The sequence below is a fragment of the Sciurus vulgaris genome, assembly GCF_902686455.1.
Source record: "Sciurus vulgaris genome assembly, chromosome: 5".
Classification (NCBI taxonomy): domain Eukaryota; kingdom Metazoa; phylum Chordata; class Mammalia; order Rodentia; family Sciuridae; genus Sciurus; species Sciurus vulgaris.
Window position 1 is genome coordinate 43,513,565 of NC_136465.1, and position 21,716 is coordinate 43,535,280.

At 31.5% G+C, this 21,716-nt stretch overlaps 1 protein-coding gene across 6 annotated transcripts in view; it reads right to left on the reverse strand.

Moving 5' to 3' along the window:
- The window catches only part of MICU3 (mitochondrial calcium uptake family member 3), a 104,806-nt gene that overhangs the window by 38,106 nt on the left and 44,984 nt on the right, over positions 1-21,716 (reverse strand). For all 6 annotated transcript variants that reach the window (XM_079142747.1, XM_079142745.1, XM_079142744.1 and 3 more), the window contains exons 2-7: positions 21,023-21,176; positions 17,587-17,618; positions 12,682-12,760; positions 8,456-8,503; positions 3,972-4,054; positions 2,069-2,140 (exon numbers count right to left, since the gene is read on the reverse strand). In XM_079142747.1, the coding sequence (XP_078998873.1) occupies positions 2,069-2,140; positions 3,972-4,054; positions 8,456-8,503; positions 12,682-12,760; positions 17,587-17,618; positions 21,023-21,176 (468 nt within the window). The remainder of the gene's footprint in view (positions 1-2,068; positions 2,141-3,971; positions 4,055-8,455; positions 8,504-12,681; positions 12,761-17,586; positions 17,619-21,022; positions 21,177-21,716) is intronic.

Genomic DNA, 21,716 nt, shown 5'->3' on the forward strand with positions numbered 1-21,716 from the left:
TATATTATTGTAATTTAGATTTCATAATTTCAAGTAATGAGATTTTACTGTGTCATTAGTATGAAATATTTGCATTATATCAATATTAAATTTTTTTACCTTGGCTACAATGAAGCTCAAAGAGAAAAGTTTTGTGCTTATACTGTATATTTTCCCAGTGTGTACTGTCTGCTACTTGATGCATGTGTTTTAGTAAGTAAATGTTAATGATTAGAATCATATTGTAGTTTTATTGGAAGATCCATAAATCTTCTCTGGAAGTGGAATAAATAAACAAATAAATAAAACAAGTACATTTCTATCCATTAAAATGCTATTTGTTACTAAGGAATATCAAATTCATTAACATAATTCAATCTCCTTAAATGATTTTATTTAACAATAAAATTATATTCAGTGAATTACAGTTAGAGGTAATCTATCAAAATTAGAATAACTTTATTCTTTTAATGTATTATGTATAGGAATAAAATTTAAGAATATATTAAATTTTCTAGTTGTCTTTGCTATTACTTTAAATGATAGCATTTACAGGGCTATTAACATCGATTTATTAGTTACAATTTGGAAACTGTGAGATCTAAATTAAGTAGTGAACTACCTAATACTCCTTCCTTCCTTCTTTTCTCTTTCTCTCTTTCTCTTTCTTTTTCCTAATACCCCTTTAATACTTCACTAACATTATAAGCAGAACCAGTTTTGTTTTTTTTTTTTTTTTTTTTTCCTTCCAGTACTAGAGATCACTAACATTATAAGCAGAACCAGTTTTGTTTTTTTTTTTTTTTTTTTTTGAGCTACATTCTCAGCCTTTTAAATTTTTTTTTTTGTTTTTTTTTTTTTTAATTTTGAGCCAGGGCTTTGCTAAATTGCTGAGACCAGTCTCAAATTGACAATCCTCCTGCCACAGCCTCCTGGGCTGCTGGAATTACGGGCATGCCCCTCTGCACCAAGCTCTTTGGTTTAAGGCAGTCTTCTATAGGTTTTGTCACAGTGCATTTATAATTTTATCACAAACTGAATTTATTAAACTAGATAAAATTATATAATTCATTAATATACTGGGATTGAATATGGTACCCAACTGCTATCAATAATTAATGTTTAAATAAAAACTAATATACATAACCATAAGAATAATATAAATAGTTAATTATTTTAATTCCTATAAACGAATTATAGGGGTACTAATTTGCAAATGAAACAATTATCATTTACATGTCTGTATTTCTGGCATCTAAGTAGCATCTGAAGAAATACAGTACAGTGGATAAAAGTGTAGATTTTAGAGCTGGCCATACTTGGGCTCAAATCTTGGCTTTCCTATTTAATAGCTATAAAACTTTGGAGATGATATTTTCCAATTATCAGTTTTCTCATCTATACCTTGTGGACAATAAGAGAATTGCTGGGTAGATTAAATGAGTAAATACGGGCAAAGCACCTACTGTAGTGCCTGCAGTAATGTCTCTGAACTCATTTGTTATTTTTATTACATGAACTGATCTGTTGTTAGGCTGAAATAATTGAGACAAACAACAACAACAACAAAAAACTGGTAGTAAGATGAAAAGAAATGCTGCTAAATTCTAACTTCAGAGTAAGACAAAAATATTACACATTTCAGAAAAAGAATCTATAATATGTATTTCTAAGAATGTAAAAACCCCACATTACTACGTTATATTTGCTTCAACATTCATATTGTTATATTACCAGTTTACTCATATCATAATTAAATCTTTGCAATTCACCTTTAAATTTTTACATGCATAATGATCTGTATTAATCTACTGTATGATATACCCTTCAAATTTCACAGATAACAATAATATGAATGAAAATGATTTAATGAATGTGACTATGGGTACAGATATTTAATATCAATATTTAACATAAATATTGATATTGATGCATATAAATATTGAAAGAATTTTTCTACATACAATTTTAGAAAGTTTTCAAGAAGGGAACAGCTCCAAAGTTCTAACTTTAATTACTGTTTCTCAACATGAATAAAGTAATTCTCACCTGGAAAATCCACCTGAAACTATTATAAAGTATTTCTTACCAGCATTGCACGCTTTTCTTCATCTCCTTTAGTTTCTCTCTTTTCATTTTTTTTCCTGAATATCTCTTGAAGCTGAAAGGAAATTTATCAAGAGTCAAATATCCAACAAGTGTTTTGAGACACCTACCTATCACACTATGCTAAGTATATTTTCAAAACAAAGAAAATAGTTTCATCAACCATGAATATTTGGACAACTACTTCAACTTTTTATTTCATTTTACACAACAGTTGAAAGTCAAATAAAACATGCTACCTCCTAAGACTTTAGACTTACACAAATAACTTAGACCAATTCCACCTCATGCTTTTAGAAGCTCTTTGCAAATGGGCGAATTATCATGTATAAGGCAGTAGTACAGCAACTGAAAAGACCAGACCGCAGGTTTAAAGTAAGGAAAGGTTTTTGTAAGAGTGTAGAGTAGAGGACTAGGGATGTGGCTCAGTGGTTGAGTGCTTGTCTAACATGCACAAGGCCCTGGGTTCAATCCCCAGCACAACAAAACAAAAACCGTGAAACAAGAATGTAGAGTAGAAACAAATAGAAGATCGTCATGAATGCTTTTACCTCCCATCTCCATAAACAGACAGCATTCCAAAAGCCCTTTATATAAAGCAACTTCAAGGGAATGAGTTCTCCAAGTTAATCTTTATGTCAGTGGAGTGGAATTTAGCAGTGTTGACATAGAATGCTTAGTCAAAATTTCTTAGATAAATGGTTCATTCTGAAAGTTTCCTAAATACAGTTATGTACTATTATAACAAAATTACATTAAAATAAACTTGTCTCTTTTAGCATATCTCCATCTATTGCAATGAAACTCAGAACTCCCACCTTTTGACCATTCTGTAAAGCACTAGAATGAGGGTTAAAGTTCCAATGGCTGGTTCAGGGACTACACCTAGGCAAGGGCTATGTGTATGTTAGTTTAAGCTTTTTGATAAATCGCAGTAATTAGTCTGCTTGTTTCCCTTTGAATGGCTACTAATGAACTTTTGATGAGGATTTTTATTTATTCTCTCTCCTACCAGAGAAAAGAATGGTTTAATTTGTGTTCTAGTCTCTGAAGTAAATCTGAAGCTCTTTAGAGGTTTTCTGAAAGATTTTTAATGGTTGTGTTACAAAGGGAAAAATCCCCAGAAAATAAAATGACTATGTGCGGCTTTTTTTCCCCTTTGTTTTTATGTAGGTGAAGACAGAATTAAACATAAATGTTAAGGGTAGACCTTACTACTTTAAGGAAGAAAATAATCTTCATTTTAGAGCAAAAACATAGGAATCTTACCATAGAAAAAGATGCAGGATACATAGGTAAAAAGAGAAAAATTCTGGAAGAGGAAGTGGGAAGATAAATGAGCAGCTAAAGACACTATCAGACCAGCACTAAGGTTGAACTGAGGTGAGAAAGATCTACCTAAGAGCTGTCAGTCCTTATTCAAAGACAATGGAAGAGAATAGGGAAGTGGATGCAAGACTGCAATATAAGGCACCAGTGAGTGCAAGAGATAAGGAAAAAGGGAAACTATCAAGTCCCTGTATTGAGAAGGAAGAAAAAATGCTTATGGCAAATATTTGTGACTAGGTGGTTGATATAATGGAGAACGAACAGTAACCTGGGCAAATATAATCTCAGGATTGCTTGTTATATACCCAATAGAAAATATCCAATATATTCCAAACTTCCAACTAGTATATACACAATTTTAATCATCTTTATACTATGGACACAATATAAATTGTTATAATGTAAATATTATTGAAAATGTGAGTATATAATTATTTATTAAAGTTGAAGCATACATTTTTCATTCCTCTAAAGTAGTACTTTGACAATGCAAAAGCATAAACATATAAATAAGCAATATTTAATTATTGATAAAATGCAGCACATAATATACATACCACTAAAAACTCCTTTTTATCCACCATCTCATTGCCATCAGTGTCAAACATGTTGAAAGCTATTCTAAAACCTGCATGTGGCTCTGTCATAAAAAATAGAAAAAATTCATGAAAAAGAAAAATGTATTTTAAAGTACAAAAACCGTATTACTTACAAAGTTTCTCACATACTATATCAGAAATATTTTCTTTAACCAAGAAAACAAAAGCAACATGTTACTATTATTTAAATATAACAAAAATATGAAGATATAAACATAACAGCAGACTTAAAAACCAAACTGATAATATACTTTAAATGTCTGTATATCATATAGCAGGAAAGGAAAAACTTGACTACTTTTATTCTAAAAATAAACATTAAAAGTCTGTTAGTTTGTTAAAAAGAAAATTATCAGTTTATCATATCTGAAATAGTCTCAATACTTAACTACTTAGAATGACAGAAAAAAATAAAAATATGACACAATGAAACAGGCCCAATTTGGAAAATTATAATTGAAATGACCTTTGGAAATAAAGGTCAAGGATGAGAGGTTACAGATTTGGGTTTAAATTTCTAAAGGCTTCAAAAATAGAAATATAAAACAAGAGGTTTAAAGATGTAATTCCCAATTCCTCCAAAAGACAAGAAACGATTGCTTTTCTGAGAAAAGCCTTTTAGAAGTTAAAATAATAAAAGGTAAAAAGGAAACACTTAGAGACAGATAATGAACTGCTTTAATTTTATGAACCTTAAAACAAGGTTCACTCTTTTCCTCTTTTTACTTCTAGAGGATAAAGAAGAAAACTGGACAGAAGAAAACGTTAAGTTCTTCAAAGAGAAGCTCAGTACACATTGCAATGTATAAAGCTGCTCTCCCCACCCTTTCCCATGCAGCCATTTCCCCACCTCCCAACTACTGTCAGTCTCTGAACATCCTAGCTAGCTATTGGTTTATCAGTCAGCTTGCAAGTATCCTTCTCTGTTATTGGTCCCGTTAGCCCAGCGGGATTCGTAAAGATAGCTTCACCGCCATTTTTTCTCATTTGCTTTTCCTCCTCCTTGCTTTCCACCCTCTCTAGCACAGCGCCCTTTCTCCTTCCTTTCTCTTTTCCTCTCTTACCCTGCAGGGAGACACTCTGTTTGCTTAATAAATTCCTTATGTGATTTCCTGTGTCTGGCGTGGTTTTGTGGGATTTCCTTACACACATGCTTTCTCAAAAGATTTGACTTTTCTTTTGACATGACTAGAATAAAGTTTAAAAAAGAACCCCTGTGCCTCCCCACTACAGATACAATTGCTGTTGACTTATTGTAAATCTTGAACCTGACAAAGGAGAAGCAGATAGCCTTACTTACTTAACCCATAATAGCTATCTCTGAAAATAACAGAAACAATAAGCCAGTCCTTTATGTTAGCCGAATCTTGCACATATTTTACGAATCTAAATTTTCTTTTATTACCATTGACTATAGAAAGAACAAAAAATTTATACCATCTCTGATCTTGAAAGTAGGCTATGGCTTGGATGTGAGGTCCCCCAAAAGCTCACATGTAAGACAGTGCAAGAGGGTTCAAAAGAGAAATGACTGCATTATAAGAATCTTAATCCAATCAATGAGTTAATGCCCTATAGGGATTAACTGAGTGGAAATTGAAGTGGTTGGGTGTGGCTGGAGGAGGTGGGAATTGGGGTGTGGCTTGGGGGATATAATTATCTGACAAGTGGAGACCTCTCTCTCTCTCTCTCTCCTTTCTGATCACCATGTGAGCTGCTTCCCTCTGCCACACTCTTCCAACATGATGTTCTGCATTGGGCCCTGAGGAATGGAGCTGCTCTTCTATGGACTAAGACCTCTGAAACTGTGAGCCCTCAAATTTTTTCTCCTTTAAAACTGTTCTGGTCAGATCTTTTTGTCACAGCAGCAAAAAAGTTGAGTAAAACATGCATATACAAAGGAAGTCCTTATAAGCATTGTTTGGAAGAGAAAATGAAGTTGAAAAATAAAAGGAAAAAGGAAACACTTATAGATAGATACTATAGATTATGTAGCCCATATCCTGCCAGTCCTCTTTTCATATTTTCTTAGTTCTAATCCAAACGTCCTATAATTTTTCTCTTCTAACTCCTTAGAAGCTTTTACAGCTGTGTCCTATACTCAAAGCAAATTTCACAGCATTCCCATCCTTTTTTTTTAGTATGTAAAAACCATGTTATGATTTGGATGTGAGATGTCCCCCCAAAACCCCTCTGGTAAGGCAATAGGTAAAGTCATTAGTTTATGACAGCTGAAATCTTATCCACTTGATGGATTAATAATCTGAATGGACTACTGGGGGTAACTGTAGGTAGATGCGGTATAGCTGGAGGAAGTGGGCCACTGGTGGCATGCCTTGAGGATTATATATTTTGTCCCTGGCTCCTCATGGTCACACTCTCTCTCTGCTTCTCTTTCTCTTCCTCCATGATGTTCTGCCTCATCTAAGACCCAGAGTAATGGATCAGGAGATAAACCTGATCCTAACCTCTGAAACTAAACCTCTGAAACCATAAGCCCAAAATAAACTTTTCCTCCTATAAATTATTCTTATCATATACTTTGGTCACAGCAACAAAAAACTAATACAAACCACTGTTTATGGTTTTATTCCCCTGCATCCTTAAACCATATTCTGTCCTATCTAAAAAAGTGAATTTTCTAATCAGCATTGTTCTTATTTGTGCCTATTACTCTATCTGTTTAAGTACTTATAAACTTCTTATTTTGTAACCAAAGTTGTTCTTGTAGCAAGATAATTTTTTCAATACATCTCTGAGACACTCCTAGCATCCACTCAAATTCTCATGATAGCACTTGTCACTGGTCTTGCATCATCACTATTTCCAGACTAGATCAAACTCAAGTAGTCTTATTACCAACTGCACATTACTTTTTCTTTGTCACTAATATTTTCTTTTCATTTTGTGTACAGGAGAAAAAGAAAAACACAAGAAAAAAGAATTTTTGAAATAAACATGTGTGCATGCACAAATTTCCCTTCTTCCCTAATAAAACTTCCTACAATAGAACTTACGGTAACATTATTCACTTCTAAGTTAACCACAGCACAATGGTATAAATTTGCTCATTGCAGGAATACAAGGCATTTAAAAAATTTTTTATGTGTTCTAATTTGTTGTACATGACAATGCATTTATACATTTTGATAGATCATACATAAATGGAGTGTAATCTCCTTTTTTTTCTGGTTATACATATTGTAAGATCACATTGGTCATGCAGTCATATATGTACATGAGCTAATAATGTCCGTTTCACTCTACTATCATTCCTACCCCAAAGGTATTTTAAACCTTGTTTCTAATAATAAGAGTTTTACTGACATTCTTGTTCTCATGCACGTCCATAAATGCCCACTAATGAAAATCCCAAGAGCAATATTCTCTCATTCATTTCTTTCTACATTCATTTACAAACTATTTTTTTAAGTAGGTACCACATGCAAAACACAAAGATAACATTTAGCATCATGGACCTTGCATTTCAGGGTGGGATACAGACAAGAACATGTAAAACAATAACAATTTCAAGTAAGTGCTCTGAGGAAAACAAAACATGGTAAAGGGAGCTGGGCACAGTAGTATGTAGTCCCAGCTAATGAAGAGGCTGAGGCAAAGGACTATGTGAGTCCAGGAATTCCATCAGCCTGGGCAACTTAGTAATACAGGGAGACCCTGACTGAAACAACAACAACACGGTAAAGTGATTAAAAAGAGATGGGAGAAGGAGATATTTTAGAGAGGATGAATTTTTCAAATTTTCACATTTGCAAGGAAACCTGAATTATATTTATTCTCACAGGGATCTTAAGGAAAGCACCAAAGGCTGAAAGAGCCGAAAGTATATAACCTTTGAAATGGGAATTAAAGAAACAGAAAGGTCAGGTGGCAGGAGCACAGTAAATAAAGCACACAATTTCCTCTATTAAATGAAGAAATTGAACTGAAAAATCTTACTAAGTCCTTCATATATTTAACAAGAACTGTTGCATATGTGAGGAATTGAAGAACAAAGCTGCTTTAGGATAAGGATGATGGGTATTCTGATAGACTCACCAGTTTGGAGACTTGAGACTCACTCTCTCATATTAGTCTTGCAGAAAATCTGATTCAAATGAGTACAGTAGGAACTTAATTATATGTCCTGACCTTTGGGGCTTCATGAAGAATAAAACCAAAAGGATTGATTTTAAATTTATAATTCATGAGCATTTCGTTACTATACCACAAGCCAAGATACTTGTTTTTGACTCTTAATAGTGCTATGCTTCTCATATTTCTGCAGTATTTAGACATGAATTGTGCAGAACAGCAAAGATAGGCCTTTCAATAAAGATAGTCATTTTCTTTATTAGGAAAAGCTAAGGAAGATCTGTTTTCCAAGATCCAGATTGAAAAAGAAAACTGCATCTAGAAATAGATTTAATGAGCATACTTACTTGTTAAAATACATAAAAGAAAAAGATATTCTGTGTAAGAAATCACACCTAGAAGAAAAATAGTATCAATTATGCTATATACAATATTACTTATCTTCATATGTATTAAAGTAAAATATTCTACTAGCAAAAGATACTGTGAATAAAGAGTTTACAGTTTTAAGGAATATGCTAAATATTGTTTCAAAGGAGTCTAAATTATTATAAAATAACTACAAAAGCAGGAAAATTAATTTTACATTAATTGTTCCATAGGCCAGTGTAGAAACATATACAAAAATTCCCATTAATGCTCTCAAATATATTAGCAAAAAAAGGAAAATTATAATTTCACTTATAGTTGTAATTTTTAAATTTGCTCCTAGTTTTTCCATGTATGAATCCAACATAAAATTAAAAAGGCAGAAATGATTAATGCTGTGAAGAGCTTAATTAATATTTAGTAAAATGTGGATAAAACATTTAGACATTCTTCCTTAGAAATGCAGCTTTTGTACTGCATTCAAAAAATAGGACTTTATAGTCACCAGTTTCCTGCTGTCCAATTATCATTTATCATTTTTGAAAAATAATATTTAAAAGTACTCTAGAAATTAATTTAATTTAATGGCTTACACTATGTACCTTGCACCCTGAGTTTTCTGTAGCCCCATAATTAACTTTAAAAAGAGTCTGTTTGAAGTAAATAAAAATATACATTGTTACTTAAATTCTTGCTTTTGGACTAGAACACCCAAAACTAGAATTAATGGCTTAATCGAACATCCAAGTAAAATACTAAGAAAATTATAATCAGAAATAAGTCTGCATTACTTATCAAGATAGCAGATAGTTTTGATGTTCAGTTAAAAGGTATTAAAAAATCTTTAAATAATCAGATTGTGAACTTTAAAGTTTCCTTTTTATCTGATGTTCTTTGAGGCTACCCTCTTTGTTATAGAACAAAGAGAAAAGAAGTCACTGTCAGACAGTATGTCAGAGACATGAAGGAAACAACCCAGGAAGCTCTGAAAGCATTCTCTTCTTTTGTTTATACTAGAATATTGTGACCTATGGACAGATAGTTCTGGTTGATTTCCATGAATGTTATGGGAGAAAGATTCTGAAACGGCCAATGTATATAAAGATACAATACTTAGATTCCATAGAGAATCCTCCAAAAAAAAAAAAAAAAAAAAAAAAAAGAAAAAGAAAAAACAAATGCCAAATGCAAGAGGAAAAAAGAGAAATGGGGCTTGTTATCTCTCACATCCTATCTCACTGTTGTTCTAATTCATCTGGTGGAATTGCTGGTTGGTACAAAGAATTTTTTTTTTTTCTCCAGTACTGAGGATTGAACCCAGGGCCTTGTGCTTGTGAGGCAAACACTCTACCAACTGAGCTATATCCCCAGCCCAGCTGGTACAAAGAACTTTAATAACTACTATACAACTTGTACTTGACAGTAAATTTAAGATTTTCTTCAAACTGAGAATTACTTAATAGTGTGTCTTGATCATGATAAGTACCTGCCTGTAGGTCTACCTGGTTACTAAGGTGGCTTAATCTATAGGGAAGGAGAACAAAACAAAACTCATGATGTAATTTAATAAAAATGGTCAAGAAAAGCTGAAAATATTGCTGAATAGAAATTGTAGATTCTTAACGTTTTCCAGTAACAAAAATGGAAAAGGTTATGGATAAACCTTTGAATTTATTCAAGGTTACCCAGGAAAAAAAAATACATTTAAAAAAACACTAAGCATATAGTAAAGGTACACTCTTTAGAAATGGAATAAGATGTCAACTAGGTTTCTTTTGAAAAATCAATCAAAAAAAATTTAAAGAAAGTTCCTTCAAAAGCATAACACTGTTTAATTCCTGTATTATGATACATTATAGCTGGCTGTTATAACTAAGTCTATGTAACATATGTTTTCATAAATATTGTATATTTCATTTCATTTTTTTTCTTACTGGGTAATATTTCAAGCAGATGAGCTTCTTCATTTTAAAATTAATCTTCAATAGCTCTAAAGAGTTAGGTTTATAATTGCCCTACCATTTAATCTCTTAAAAAAAAAAAAAAGCAAGTATCTCTGTGTTTCTCTATTTCACCTAGTCTGATGGCTCTAAAACTTATTGGATCATATATTGCCATATATTCTACAGAGTAGCCATTGAACAAGTGTAGCTATTTAAATTTAAATTAACCAAAATCAAATAAAACTGAAAATTCAGTTCTTCAGTTTTGAGTAACACTGGCCATATCTGAAGTGTCCAATGGCAACATTTGGCAGAAGATAAATATGAAATAGCATAGAAGTAGAATGTTTTCTCCACTGCAGAGAGTTTTATTGAACAATACTGAATAAATGCTCTTCCCCAAAAAGAAGAAAAATAGAAATATGCACATAACACAAGGAAGATTAGGACATTCCTAAATTTAAGGCTTTCAGATTAAAGCTTTTCTTTAACTAAAGAGAATTTCCTATTTCCATGCATTTTTTTCTCAAATTATGTTTGACCCAATTCATATTTCCCCATGAGTTATATTAAGGAAAAATTTTGAAGTTCACCATATTTATCTGTTGCTTTTGAGTTTTGAACATTCCTGATCCTATCACCTCACCCTATAATCTGTATGGTAGTTTTTAAGACAAGTTCCAGGAAAAAAAAAATTTAGATTGAGAACACGTTGGCCCAGGTTTCTCAAATATATAAAAACCATAGTTAAGTAAATAATAAAAGATACATTGTATTTTTCAAATTCCATGTGAAACTAGTGGAAGCAATTTTTAAATTTTTTTGGTTACTGGGGATTGAACATATAAGTGTTTTACCACTGAGCTTCATCCCTAGCCCTTTATTTATTCTTACAAAATAGATATAAAAAATTGAGTGTACATCCCAGTGGCTACAGGAGGCTGCGGCAATAAACAACTCAGTGAGATGTTGTCTCTAAATAAAAATATAAAATAGTGCTCAGCGGTGACAAGTGCCCAAGTTCATTCCCTGGTACCTGCCCCCCACCCCCTGCCACACAAAAAAAAGTTAAATGATTATGCAAAAAAATCCTTATTTTTTAATTATTTACTTATTGGTACTCACTTTGAATTCTTAGCTATTGCTTCCTTTTTATTTTTTTATGTTGAGAGAGAGTCTCACTAACTTGTAGAGGGCTTGCTAGATTACCCAGGTTAGTCTCAAACTTGCAATCCTCTTGCCTCAGCCTTCCAAGTCACTGAGATGACTAGCATTCATCACCACACCCGGCAGACACTTGAATTTCTAATTCTACTTTAAGTATATGAATTATAACTATTCCTTCAAAGTATTTCATCTTCAAGCTATAAGTATGATATTTTCAAACCAAAACTGATTAACAAAGATGAAATCAATACCTATTTAATTTCTTTCATTTTTTTTTGCATATTCTTTTATTTGAAAATCTAAACAAGTGTCATTCCTTTTTAAGGTTAAAGTTATTTTATTAACCAATTTTTCCATAAACGTGTACAAAAAGTATGTTGTAAAAGAAAACTTCAATAAAAGCCATGTAATATGATTGCAAGCAAATTAAATTAACTTAGATAAATGAATACTAATAATGGAGTAAGTTAAAACAGGTGGATTTTGTACTGAGCATTGTCTATAAAAGAAACGTTTAAATTTAGCTGTCAAAAGACTCATCTACTAAATTTTTCATAGTGATTAAATTCAAGAATATCTATAATTCCTTAGAAACAAAATGAAGGAAGAAAATAGATACTTGAAGATCTAGTATTTTTAGCTTTTTAAAAATTTCTTTTGTAATGCTGGTGATTGAATACAGGGCATCATGTATACTTGGTAAGTGCTCTATTACTGAACTACATCGCTGGCTCAAGATTTAATATCTTTTAAGAATGCTTTCTACTGTGGCAAATATAGCTTATGCTTTTCAACATGGTTCTTTAAAGAGAAATTTTTTAAATTATGAAAGTTCATTCTGTTGTTAAAAAAATGCAGATATAAATAATATACATAAAAAATAACATGAAAACTACCCTTAATCATGCCACCAAAAATAACATTACTACCCAGAAACATTCATATTTTAATGTTTTAGTTTTCAGATATTTCTCTATACATTACATATACTCATGTAATTTTAAAAATTACCACAGGTATGGGAGAAATATACATATATGAATGTTAAAATTAACAGTCAATATTGAAATGTGTAAGTATTAAAATTAACTTACCTCTTTCTTTAAGATTTCGAAAAAGCTTTGATGATCCCTTCCAAACTGGTGGTGTTTCTGAGAGCATTTGATTTAATTCCTATGACAGAAGGTGTCATATAGGTAAACTATTTTCTTATAACATGGAGTTAAAAATTGAATGTTCATGTAAAAAATTATCATTTAAAAGACCTGAAATGTGGTATATTTATCCTATTTTCTGCCTGCAATTTATTCAACCACAAAAAAAATAATATTTGCCCACAGAGCAAGTATAAAATAAATGATAAAGAGTCTATATTGAATTAGAGCTGGTCAAAATTTCAGATAAATAACGGAGTTATATATAGATAAGACAACCATATTAAGATAAAACAGTGAGTTTAATTTCTGGAGTCAGTTATAAAGGAATAGTTTTATAAAAGCCACATGGATTTCTTCATCAAGGTCAATATGATCACCTAGCCTTACAATGTTCTTTGCAGCATTATTGGATTGGGGGGGTTTTGAGTAGAGAAATTAATGAAGGAATATGCTAAAGAGGAATGAAGAGTATTTTTATGGTAACTCAAAGAATAAGGACATCTGATGAAGTGGAAGGATAGGGGTATTGAGTTGTTAACAGTTTCAAATCTTTTTCTAATTTTAATTTAAATATTTAGGAAAGAACACAGACCTACTTCTATCTGGTCAGCTTTAAAAAAAATGTATCACTGCTGGTGGGATATTATTGAAGAATTTAAACATTTGTATCATTGCTCATATAACAATTTTGAATTTATTGTGCATACTTTATAAAATTACTAAATGAAAACTATAATTTGGTTAATTGTAAAGACTACTGATTAAAGGATTTAATAAGAAAACAAACTAATCTGAAATTTAAAAATTACTCTGCTTAGTAACACATTAAGAAAAAACAGAGACCACTTCTATTTCTAATATTCAATCCCTGTTACTCAAACTGTGTGGTTTACCCAACAATCTGGGTGTTATTTGGAAACTTGTTAAAAATGAATTTCAATTTTCATATCCAGCCCTACTGAAACAGACTGGTTTTTCATAATATCTCCAGGTGAATTTTGTATACATTCAAGTTTCAGAAGCACTTCAAACAAATCCTTTTTGATGCGGTTGTACCTGAAAACACTCTGTGGTATTTATAAACAATCATTTTTTTCTGATAACTTTAAGAACTTAAAATTTATTAAAATTTTAATATTTCAATTCATGATGAGAATCTCTCTCCTTACCCCCAGTGCCTACCTTGTTCTCTTATATGTAGCAGTGCTGTATAAAAATTAACTTGACTGACTTTTGACCCTGGCCCCTGGGAGGAAGACTATAAATCTTGGATCACACTTGAGTTTATGCTAAGGACATGATTCTGGATGGGATTTGGTCACCAGAAAGAACAACTATGATTAGAAGGCTGAGATTTTGACCCAGGCACAACCTCTTGAGAGGAAAGGGAATAAAAATTGAGTTCATTCATATGGTCAATGATTCAAACGATCATACTAGGTAATAAGACCCCAAGAAAAACTTCTGGATACGAAGGTTAGTGGAGCTTTCAGGTTGGTGAACACACCCTGCTTTCAGATGAAGAGGGCACAAAAAGCTCTTTGTCAGGACCCTCCCAGACCTAAACTTTTGTCTCTTCATTTGACTAGACTTAATTTGTATTTTTTGCAATAAAACTGTAATCATTCACATAGCATTTTCCTGTGTTCCATTAACCCTAAGGGGAATTGTAAGGAATTGTGGCAAACCCCTGGTTTTGTAGTCAATAAGGTCAGAAGCATGGTGCCTGGAGACCTCTGTTTGTTACTGTAAGCAGCAAACATCTGAAATGGGGGCAGTCTTTTGGGGCGCTATATACCTTTATACAACCCTATGCCTTTATACAAACTCTGGGTGATTAGTGTCAGAATCATACTGCAGTATTGCAAGTAAGTATTGAATAGATATTTTCTGACTTAAATTCAGTTTCCCAAAATTACAGATGTTTCTTAAAGGTATTTATACAACCTTCTCAAATGAGTACAGTTTTTTTTTTTAATTATACAGTTAATACATATACATCATAGGAAAAGTAGTAAGCATAGGCAAGAAAAACTAATTATGATCCAAAGACAAACCACATGTAAGCTTTATTTAATATTCTTTTAATCTGATTCTGTAGTTAGACATCCTTATATAGCATTTTGTTACTGCAAATATTAAATCTCTCCTTTTACTATTTTGTAACTTCCACTTTTTAGTTCATATATTATGGGCATATTTTCCTATCAAATATTTTTCTTTTTTATATTAATGGCTACATAGCTGTTGTCTATAATAGCAGTTCTAAAATTCATCTCTTTCCATACTTAAAAAACTGAGCCTCAAAGAGATATTATTTATATGGGTTAATCTATTTGAAAGTTAAAAAAAAATTTTTTTAAAGCACAGGAATACACAAACATAACATTCCACAGCTGTCAGAGCAATGACATCATCACTAATCATGCAGCCTCTTGGAAAACTCTACACTCCGAAGGAGTAAGAGTAAATAAAACAAGAATCTTCACAGTATTAGAATGAAAATGATTTTGATCTCATACATACTTGAAAAGGTCACTGCATTTAAAGAACTGCAGTCTATATTATTCTACAACTTCTTGTTTTGCTTAACCTTGTATTTTCTAGGTCTATTCACTTTGATACACATAGCTCTAAAGTATTTATTCATCTTAATTCTGTATCACTATATTTATCTTTGGTATGTCAGTTTTACAGTTCTTTTATTCATTTCCCTAATGATTGACATTTATTTTGTTTCTAAATTCTGTTGGAATTTTTGTTAGAGTTGCACTAAATTAATGGATAAATTTGGAGGAAATCAGTATCATTATGAGATAGCTTATTGTCATCCATGAACATGATGCTCCATTACTCTTTTTTCTTTTTTTTTTTTTTGGTACTAGGGATTGAACTCAACCAGGGGTACTTAACCACTGAGTCAAATCCCTAGCCCTTTGTGTTTTTTTAATTTTGAGATAGGATCTCGTTGAGTTGCTGAGACTGGCTTTGAACTGGCAAACCTCCTGCTTCAATATCCCAAACCATAGGGATTATAGGTGTGTGTCACCACCCCCAGGTTATTTCCTCATGTCCTTTTAAAAATGTAACTTAATAATATCTTCCATACTTTCTGTTATGTACACTTTTAAGTATGTAATGATTCTTGTTGCTATTGTGAAATATCTTATTTGATACTAGTTTCTAATTGGCACTGCTGCATTAAAAGCACAGTATCAGCATGTTATTAAACTTTGGTTCATTGATTTTACACCCAATGGTAACTTTGCTAAACTTTTATTTGAATAAATCTCTGTACTTTAAAATTTTTCTCTCAGTCATATTGTTTGCCACTATTCCAATCATTAGATTCTCGCCCCCCCCCCCCCGCTTTGTCACACTGTATGTTATGGCCTGAATTGTGTCCTCCTTCCTCCCAAATTCATATGATAAAAGTCCTAATCCCCATTATCTCAGAATCTGATTTTATTGGAGAGGGACCCTTTAAAGGTAATTGTTTGAGGTGGCCCTAATCTGATATAACCAGTGTCCTTATAAAAAGACATTAGGACACAGACATGCACAGAGGAAAGACCATGTGAAGACAGAGGGAGAAGACAGCCATCTAGAACCAAGGAGAGAAGCCTCAGAAGAAAATGACCTGCTGATGCCCTGAATTTAGACTTCAAGCTTCCAGAACTGTGAGAAAATAAATGCCTATTGTTTAAGCTACCCAGTCTGTGCTACTTTATTATGGCAGACTAGAAATATAATTTTTTTTTTTTTTTGGCAGTACTGGGGATTGAATCCAGGGCCTTGTGCTTGCAAGGCAAGTACTCTACCTATTGAGCTATCTCCCGAGCCTCAGAAATAGAAGTTAATGAGATATAATACTTTCTTGACTTCTAATAATTGCAGTGGAATAGTTGTGATAGCAGGTATATTTTTATTATATGTAACTTTAAAGAGAATGTCTCTAACATTTCACCAGAAAACATGACATTTGCTATAGGCTTTTGAGGATTCCGTTTAACTAGTTAAGGAAAATGGAAATGATGAAACCAAAAAATAGAAAATTATCAGTACATTAGTAGTCTCTAAGCCCCTCACTGATGATGTTATACTGTATCTCCCCTAGAGTAAAGGCCATCTCGAATTTTATGTTAATCATTTCTTCAACTTCCCACCTATGAAAGTAATCCTATGATTTTATTTTCCCAGTTTGGGACTTTAAGTAAACAGGATTATATTTTTATGTAAATTGTTTGTTTACCACTATGTTTAACTGAGATTCATCTAGTTATAGCATTACTACAATGACTTTGTTTCCACAGTTCTATACTATTTACCATATGACTATATCAAAATTTACATGTCTACTATTAATATATTATGTTCTTTTGGGCCATTATGAACAATCTACCAATTCTTGTGAATCTCTCCTGCATTTAAACAATGGTTTCTTTAGGTATACACACTGGTATGAAATTACTGGGTCATACAGGACATTCAAGTTTAACTTTACTAGATACATGTGTATGCACTGCTGTAGAATTTAAACCCAGGCATGTAACTGCAAAGTATAGGATATGTATTATCTTCAATTTCAGTAGATAATGCCAAATTGTTTTCCAAACAGGGGTATACCAATTTATGTTTACAAAGGATATTTACCATTGAGCTATAGCTTCACTAGTCCTTGGAATTCTATATATTTTTAATTTTCTTACAACATGGAGGGTAAAAAATGGCACTATGATGTGATTTTAATTAAAAAAAAATTTTTATACACACACACGTGTGTGTTTGTATGTATGTGTATATGTATATGCATGCATATGTATACCAAGAGCTTTAACTTACCTGTTTGGAAAGCGACTTCCATGTTTTAGCAACTAAAATAAATATAAAATAATTAGATAATAAATACTCCATGTAATGTATATCCATATTTAGTTAGCCATCTACAACCAAAACTCAAAGCTAAGCTTCTATGTCCAAAAGGCAAGGGTTTTTTAATCTCAAGATTCAAATTTAAAATATGAGCTTATCTGTTTCATATACTACAAACTGTTCATAATAAATATTATCAGTCAAATAGGAAATACTTTCCCATAATGAGATTGTTTTAATTTGAGGCTTCCTGGATTTATAAGGAGGTGGATTTATTTCATGTTAAACATCCTATTAGATTAAAAGCACAAATAATATTCATAAAATATTCATGTTAGAATAAGAAATATTAATATTTCTGAAAATAATTAATAGGTGAGATCTCTCTAGGATGAAGAAGGAGGATATGAGACAAAGAGTAAAAGAGATGATAGATGAGCAGGTAAAGTAAAAGGAAAACTCTCATCCTGTTTTCATTCTTCTTCCCTACAACTTCTTAAGAAATATCTTGGAACAATAGTGTTGCAGTTGAATAAAACATCTGGGGTCACTTTCTTTTTTTACTTCTTCTTCATACCCCTGAAGATCTCAAGCATTATAAAACTTATAATGATCAGTAAATATTGCTGGGTGTTGTTGTTGTATAGATTTAAATAATATAAATATGTAATGCCTGCCTAACACTTATCTCCAGGTTGAAACATGATTAAGTCTTGTAACACAGCTGCATTAAGAAAACTGGTATATATTATTTTAGCTTCATTACACTAATGACAACCAATCATTGTTTCTATATTGATTGGAGCAACTTCTGTACAATTAACAATATAGCAAATTCAAAATTACATGAAAGGTACTTTTTTGCTATGCAATATAACAACTCATTTTAAGACCAAAAGGAAGAAATAAGCTTCTACACTTTGACAAAATGATTTTCATGGAGAGAGATTTCTGTCATAATAACATCCTTTCTTTACCAAAGATAGTGTATATAAACATGTAATAGAGTGATTAAAATCAGACTATCAATTAGAACTTAGTAGTAACATTAACTAGAAGACTGTATACATTCATCTCACAATGACACTTTGCTTTTAACAATGAAAAGAATATCAGAAATAATATTTATGATTCTGTTTCTCTTGAAATATAGCCATAAAGGAAGAAAAACAAATGGTACAAAAGTACACGCACATGCTCTTATGCAATGCTCAGAAGCTATTTATCAAAAGAGGAAGTTAGACATACACTTGAGTTTTGTAGGATTTATGAGATTTCCATGGTAAATTATTCACAAAAGATATATTCATTCTGCCGGAAATGTAGCATGTTCACTATTATTAGCTTTTTTTAAAATAAAAAGATTAAAGGGCCACTAAGGTTGTCCTTCAAAGGATTTTCGGACTTTCTAAATTCATTATATCATATGAAGTTACTACATCCATAAATATAACTTAGGTGGAGAGAAAATACTTTAATTCTATTGGAAATATTTTAATTCTTAAGCTATAGTTGATGTGCCTTTAAATTTTAGTATTTTCTTATATGTATGAAATATTTTTAAAGAAACAGTGCATTTTAAAAAATGTAAATTGAAATAATTCTTGATGTATAACAGTAATCAATTAATGATTGTAGTTCTAAATGGGAAATTTATCTATTAAGGTCTACATAAAGAAGTAAAACAAGAAATTTTCTTGTTTCAAAAACAAATTATAATAAACATATAGTTCTCAATGAACATAATTTGAGTTATTATTAAGCAAATATTTATGTACTACATCATTTTTGCCTTCATAATGTTATCATAGTGTATCAAAGATTTTTAAAAATTCTGGTTATAAACTCAAATGATGAGGATTATGATGACCAATACAATATTCATTAAATGCTCACTGTGTCAAGCACTACACTAAGCAGTTTTTCAATCTCCAAAAATTCTTCTGAGGTTATTATTACTTACACATTAATAAATTAATACAGACTACATAATAATAAATTTTAAAAAATCCATACTATACCAAATCAACTTAATAAGGGGGGCTATTATCATAGTTTTCCAGCCTTTTCTATCATTATTGCCCTATGTATTTCCAAAGTGGTTGCTATAAATATACCAATACCCTCTTATTTTGTTTTTGTTTAGATAGTTCCCTCTCTTTTAGATGCTACTCCCTCAGTCACTGGTCAAAATCTTATAAAAATGTATTTATTATAAGCTAAAATCTTCCAGGATCAAGCCTCTGCCTCCAATTCTACTCCAGCCATATTTCCTTTCTTTTTTGTAAATTTCTCCAAAGAGTTGTTCACATTCTTTATCTTCATTTCTCTATCTACTATTCAGCCCTGCAATCTAGTCTTTGCCCTAATCACTCCACTTTAAAACATCACTTTAAAAAAGTCATCAATAATCTTCACATTAGTATATCTAATGGACATTTTTCTGGTCTCATTTAAATTCTCAATAGCATTCTACTCACGTGACCATTCTGGTCATTTTCTTCAGTTTCTATGATTCTAAACACTTCTGATTTTTCTTTTAGTCAACTTAAATGAATTAAGAGACAGATCCAACTGTCTTATCTTTCACATGTTCAATATATCTTAAACACATTATGTCTAAAACTTATATCATAAATTTTCTTTTCAAACCTCATTCCTACTGACACCCATCTAATGAAGCCAGATATTACTCTTTCACCACTATCTTTGGAGGCTTTTGAAGCCTGAACTACCACTAGCCACACTGTGATATAGTATCAAAGAAAATTTACAATTTTCAGAAAAAGCTATGAAAATATTCTTTCTCCTCATATTGGTGAGGTGAATATTCCTCATACACTTCATGTAAAACTACATATTCTAATAGGTTAAAAACAAAAGCATACATGAGAATCCAGTCATCTTTTATTAAATTAGAGATCAAGTAATTTGCAAGAGTGTGCATAATGCCAAAAGGTTTAAGAACTACTAACACAAGGAAATGTGAGAAAAAATTAACTTATATTTATACTACAGAAGTTATGACAAATGCAAAAGAGATATAAAAGAAATTATTGACCAGAGCTAACTTCAAAGTCAGTACTCTGAATTAATCTGTTCAGATTAGACAAAAGAATAAGTAGGCAGAATCTCTTATAAAGAATATCAAAAGTAAGGTGGTATTGACTTTTGATGTATGAGAAAGAGGAAACAATTTAAAATTTCTGAGAAAAGATAGATAAGTAAGGGTTTATAAGAAATATTATGGTAACACTGTATAGCATATGTCTTGAAATGCCACACATCTGGAAATACCATACTACCTTTCTAGCTATTCTAAAAAACATACACTGCCTCATACTTTTACAAAGTATAGATAAGAATATAACCTAACATGATTATGATAATCTTAAAATATACTTACATTTAGGCTCATCTGTTGTTACAGCCAAAATAAAATCATATGGAGTCATGAATAACTGCCCTTCACATTCTATAGATGCAAACAAACGAAATCGCCTTTCCCGGGATGTAGCATAGAGGTCTAAGTCTTCAATATCTGTTCTGCCAACAGCAACCTAAAGTTAAGAAAGCAAATAAATTTTGACTGTGTGAAATAATTTCTCCTTTTAAAATATAAATACCTTTAATTATGTTAATAGTGAATTAATCAAGTAAATGAGCAAGTGTGAAAATATTTGGTCTTCTGGAGAACCTGCATCAGTTTATAAATAAGTAATTTACATGAATAAAATGTATCAAAAAGATCCTATCAAGAATGCCATTAAAGACTTGAAGATTTCTGAATAGGCACTTCAAATGATTTATTTTTTTGAATGGTTTGTCTTAAGGTTTGGTTGTAGAGAACATTAAATTACAGAGCCAGTGGTACCTTTACAGGAAACACCAACACTTGCTGAATGCTTACTATGCACTCTCTATATACTTCTTTATTTCACTAGACGTTGATTCACTTAAGTCTATTAATTTTCTAAAAGGAGAAACTAAAGCTTGATATACTGCTCATGACTACCACTAAGGTAATCATGCAGGAATATTTAGATTAAAGCTGGAAATACTAACTCTAGATCATTATAGTATAGTTAACCACCAAGAGT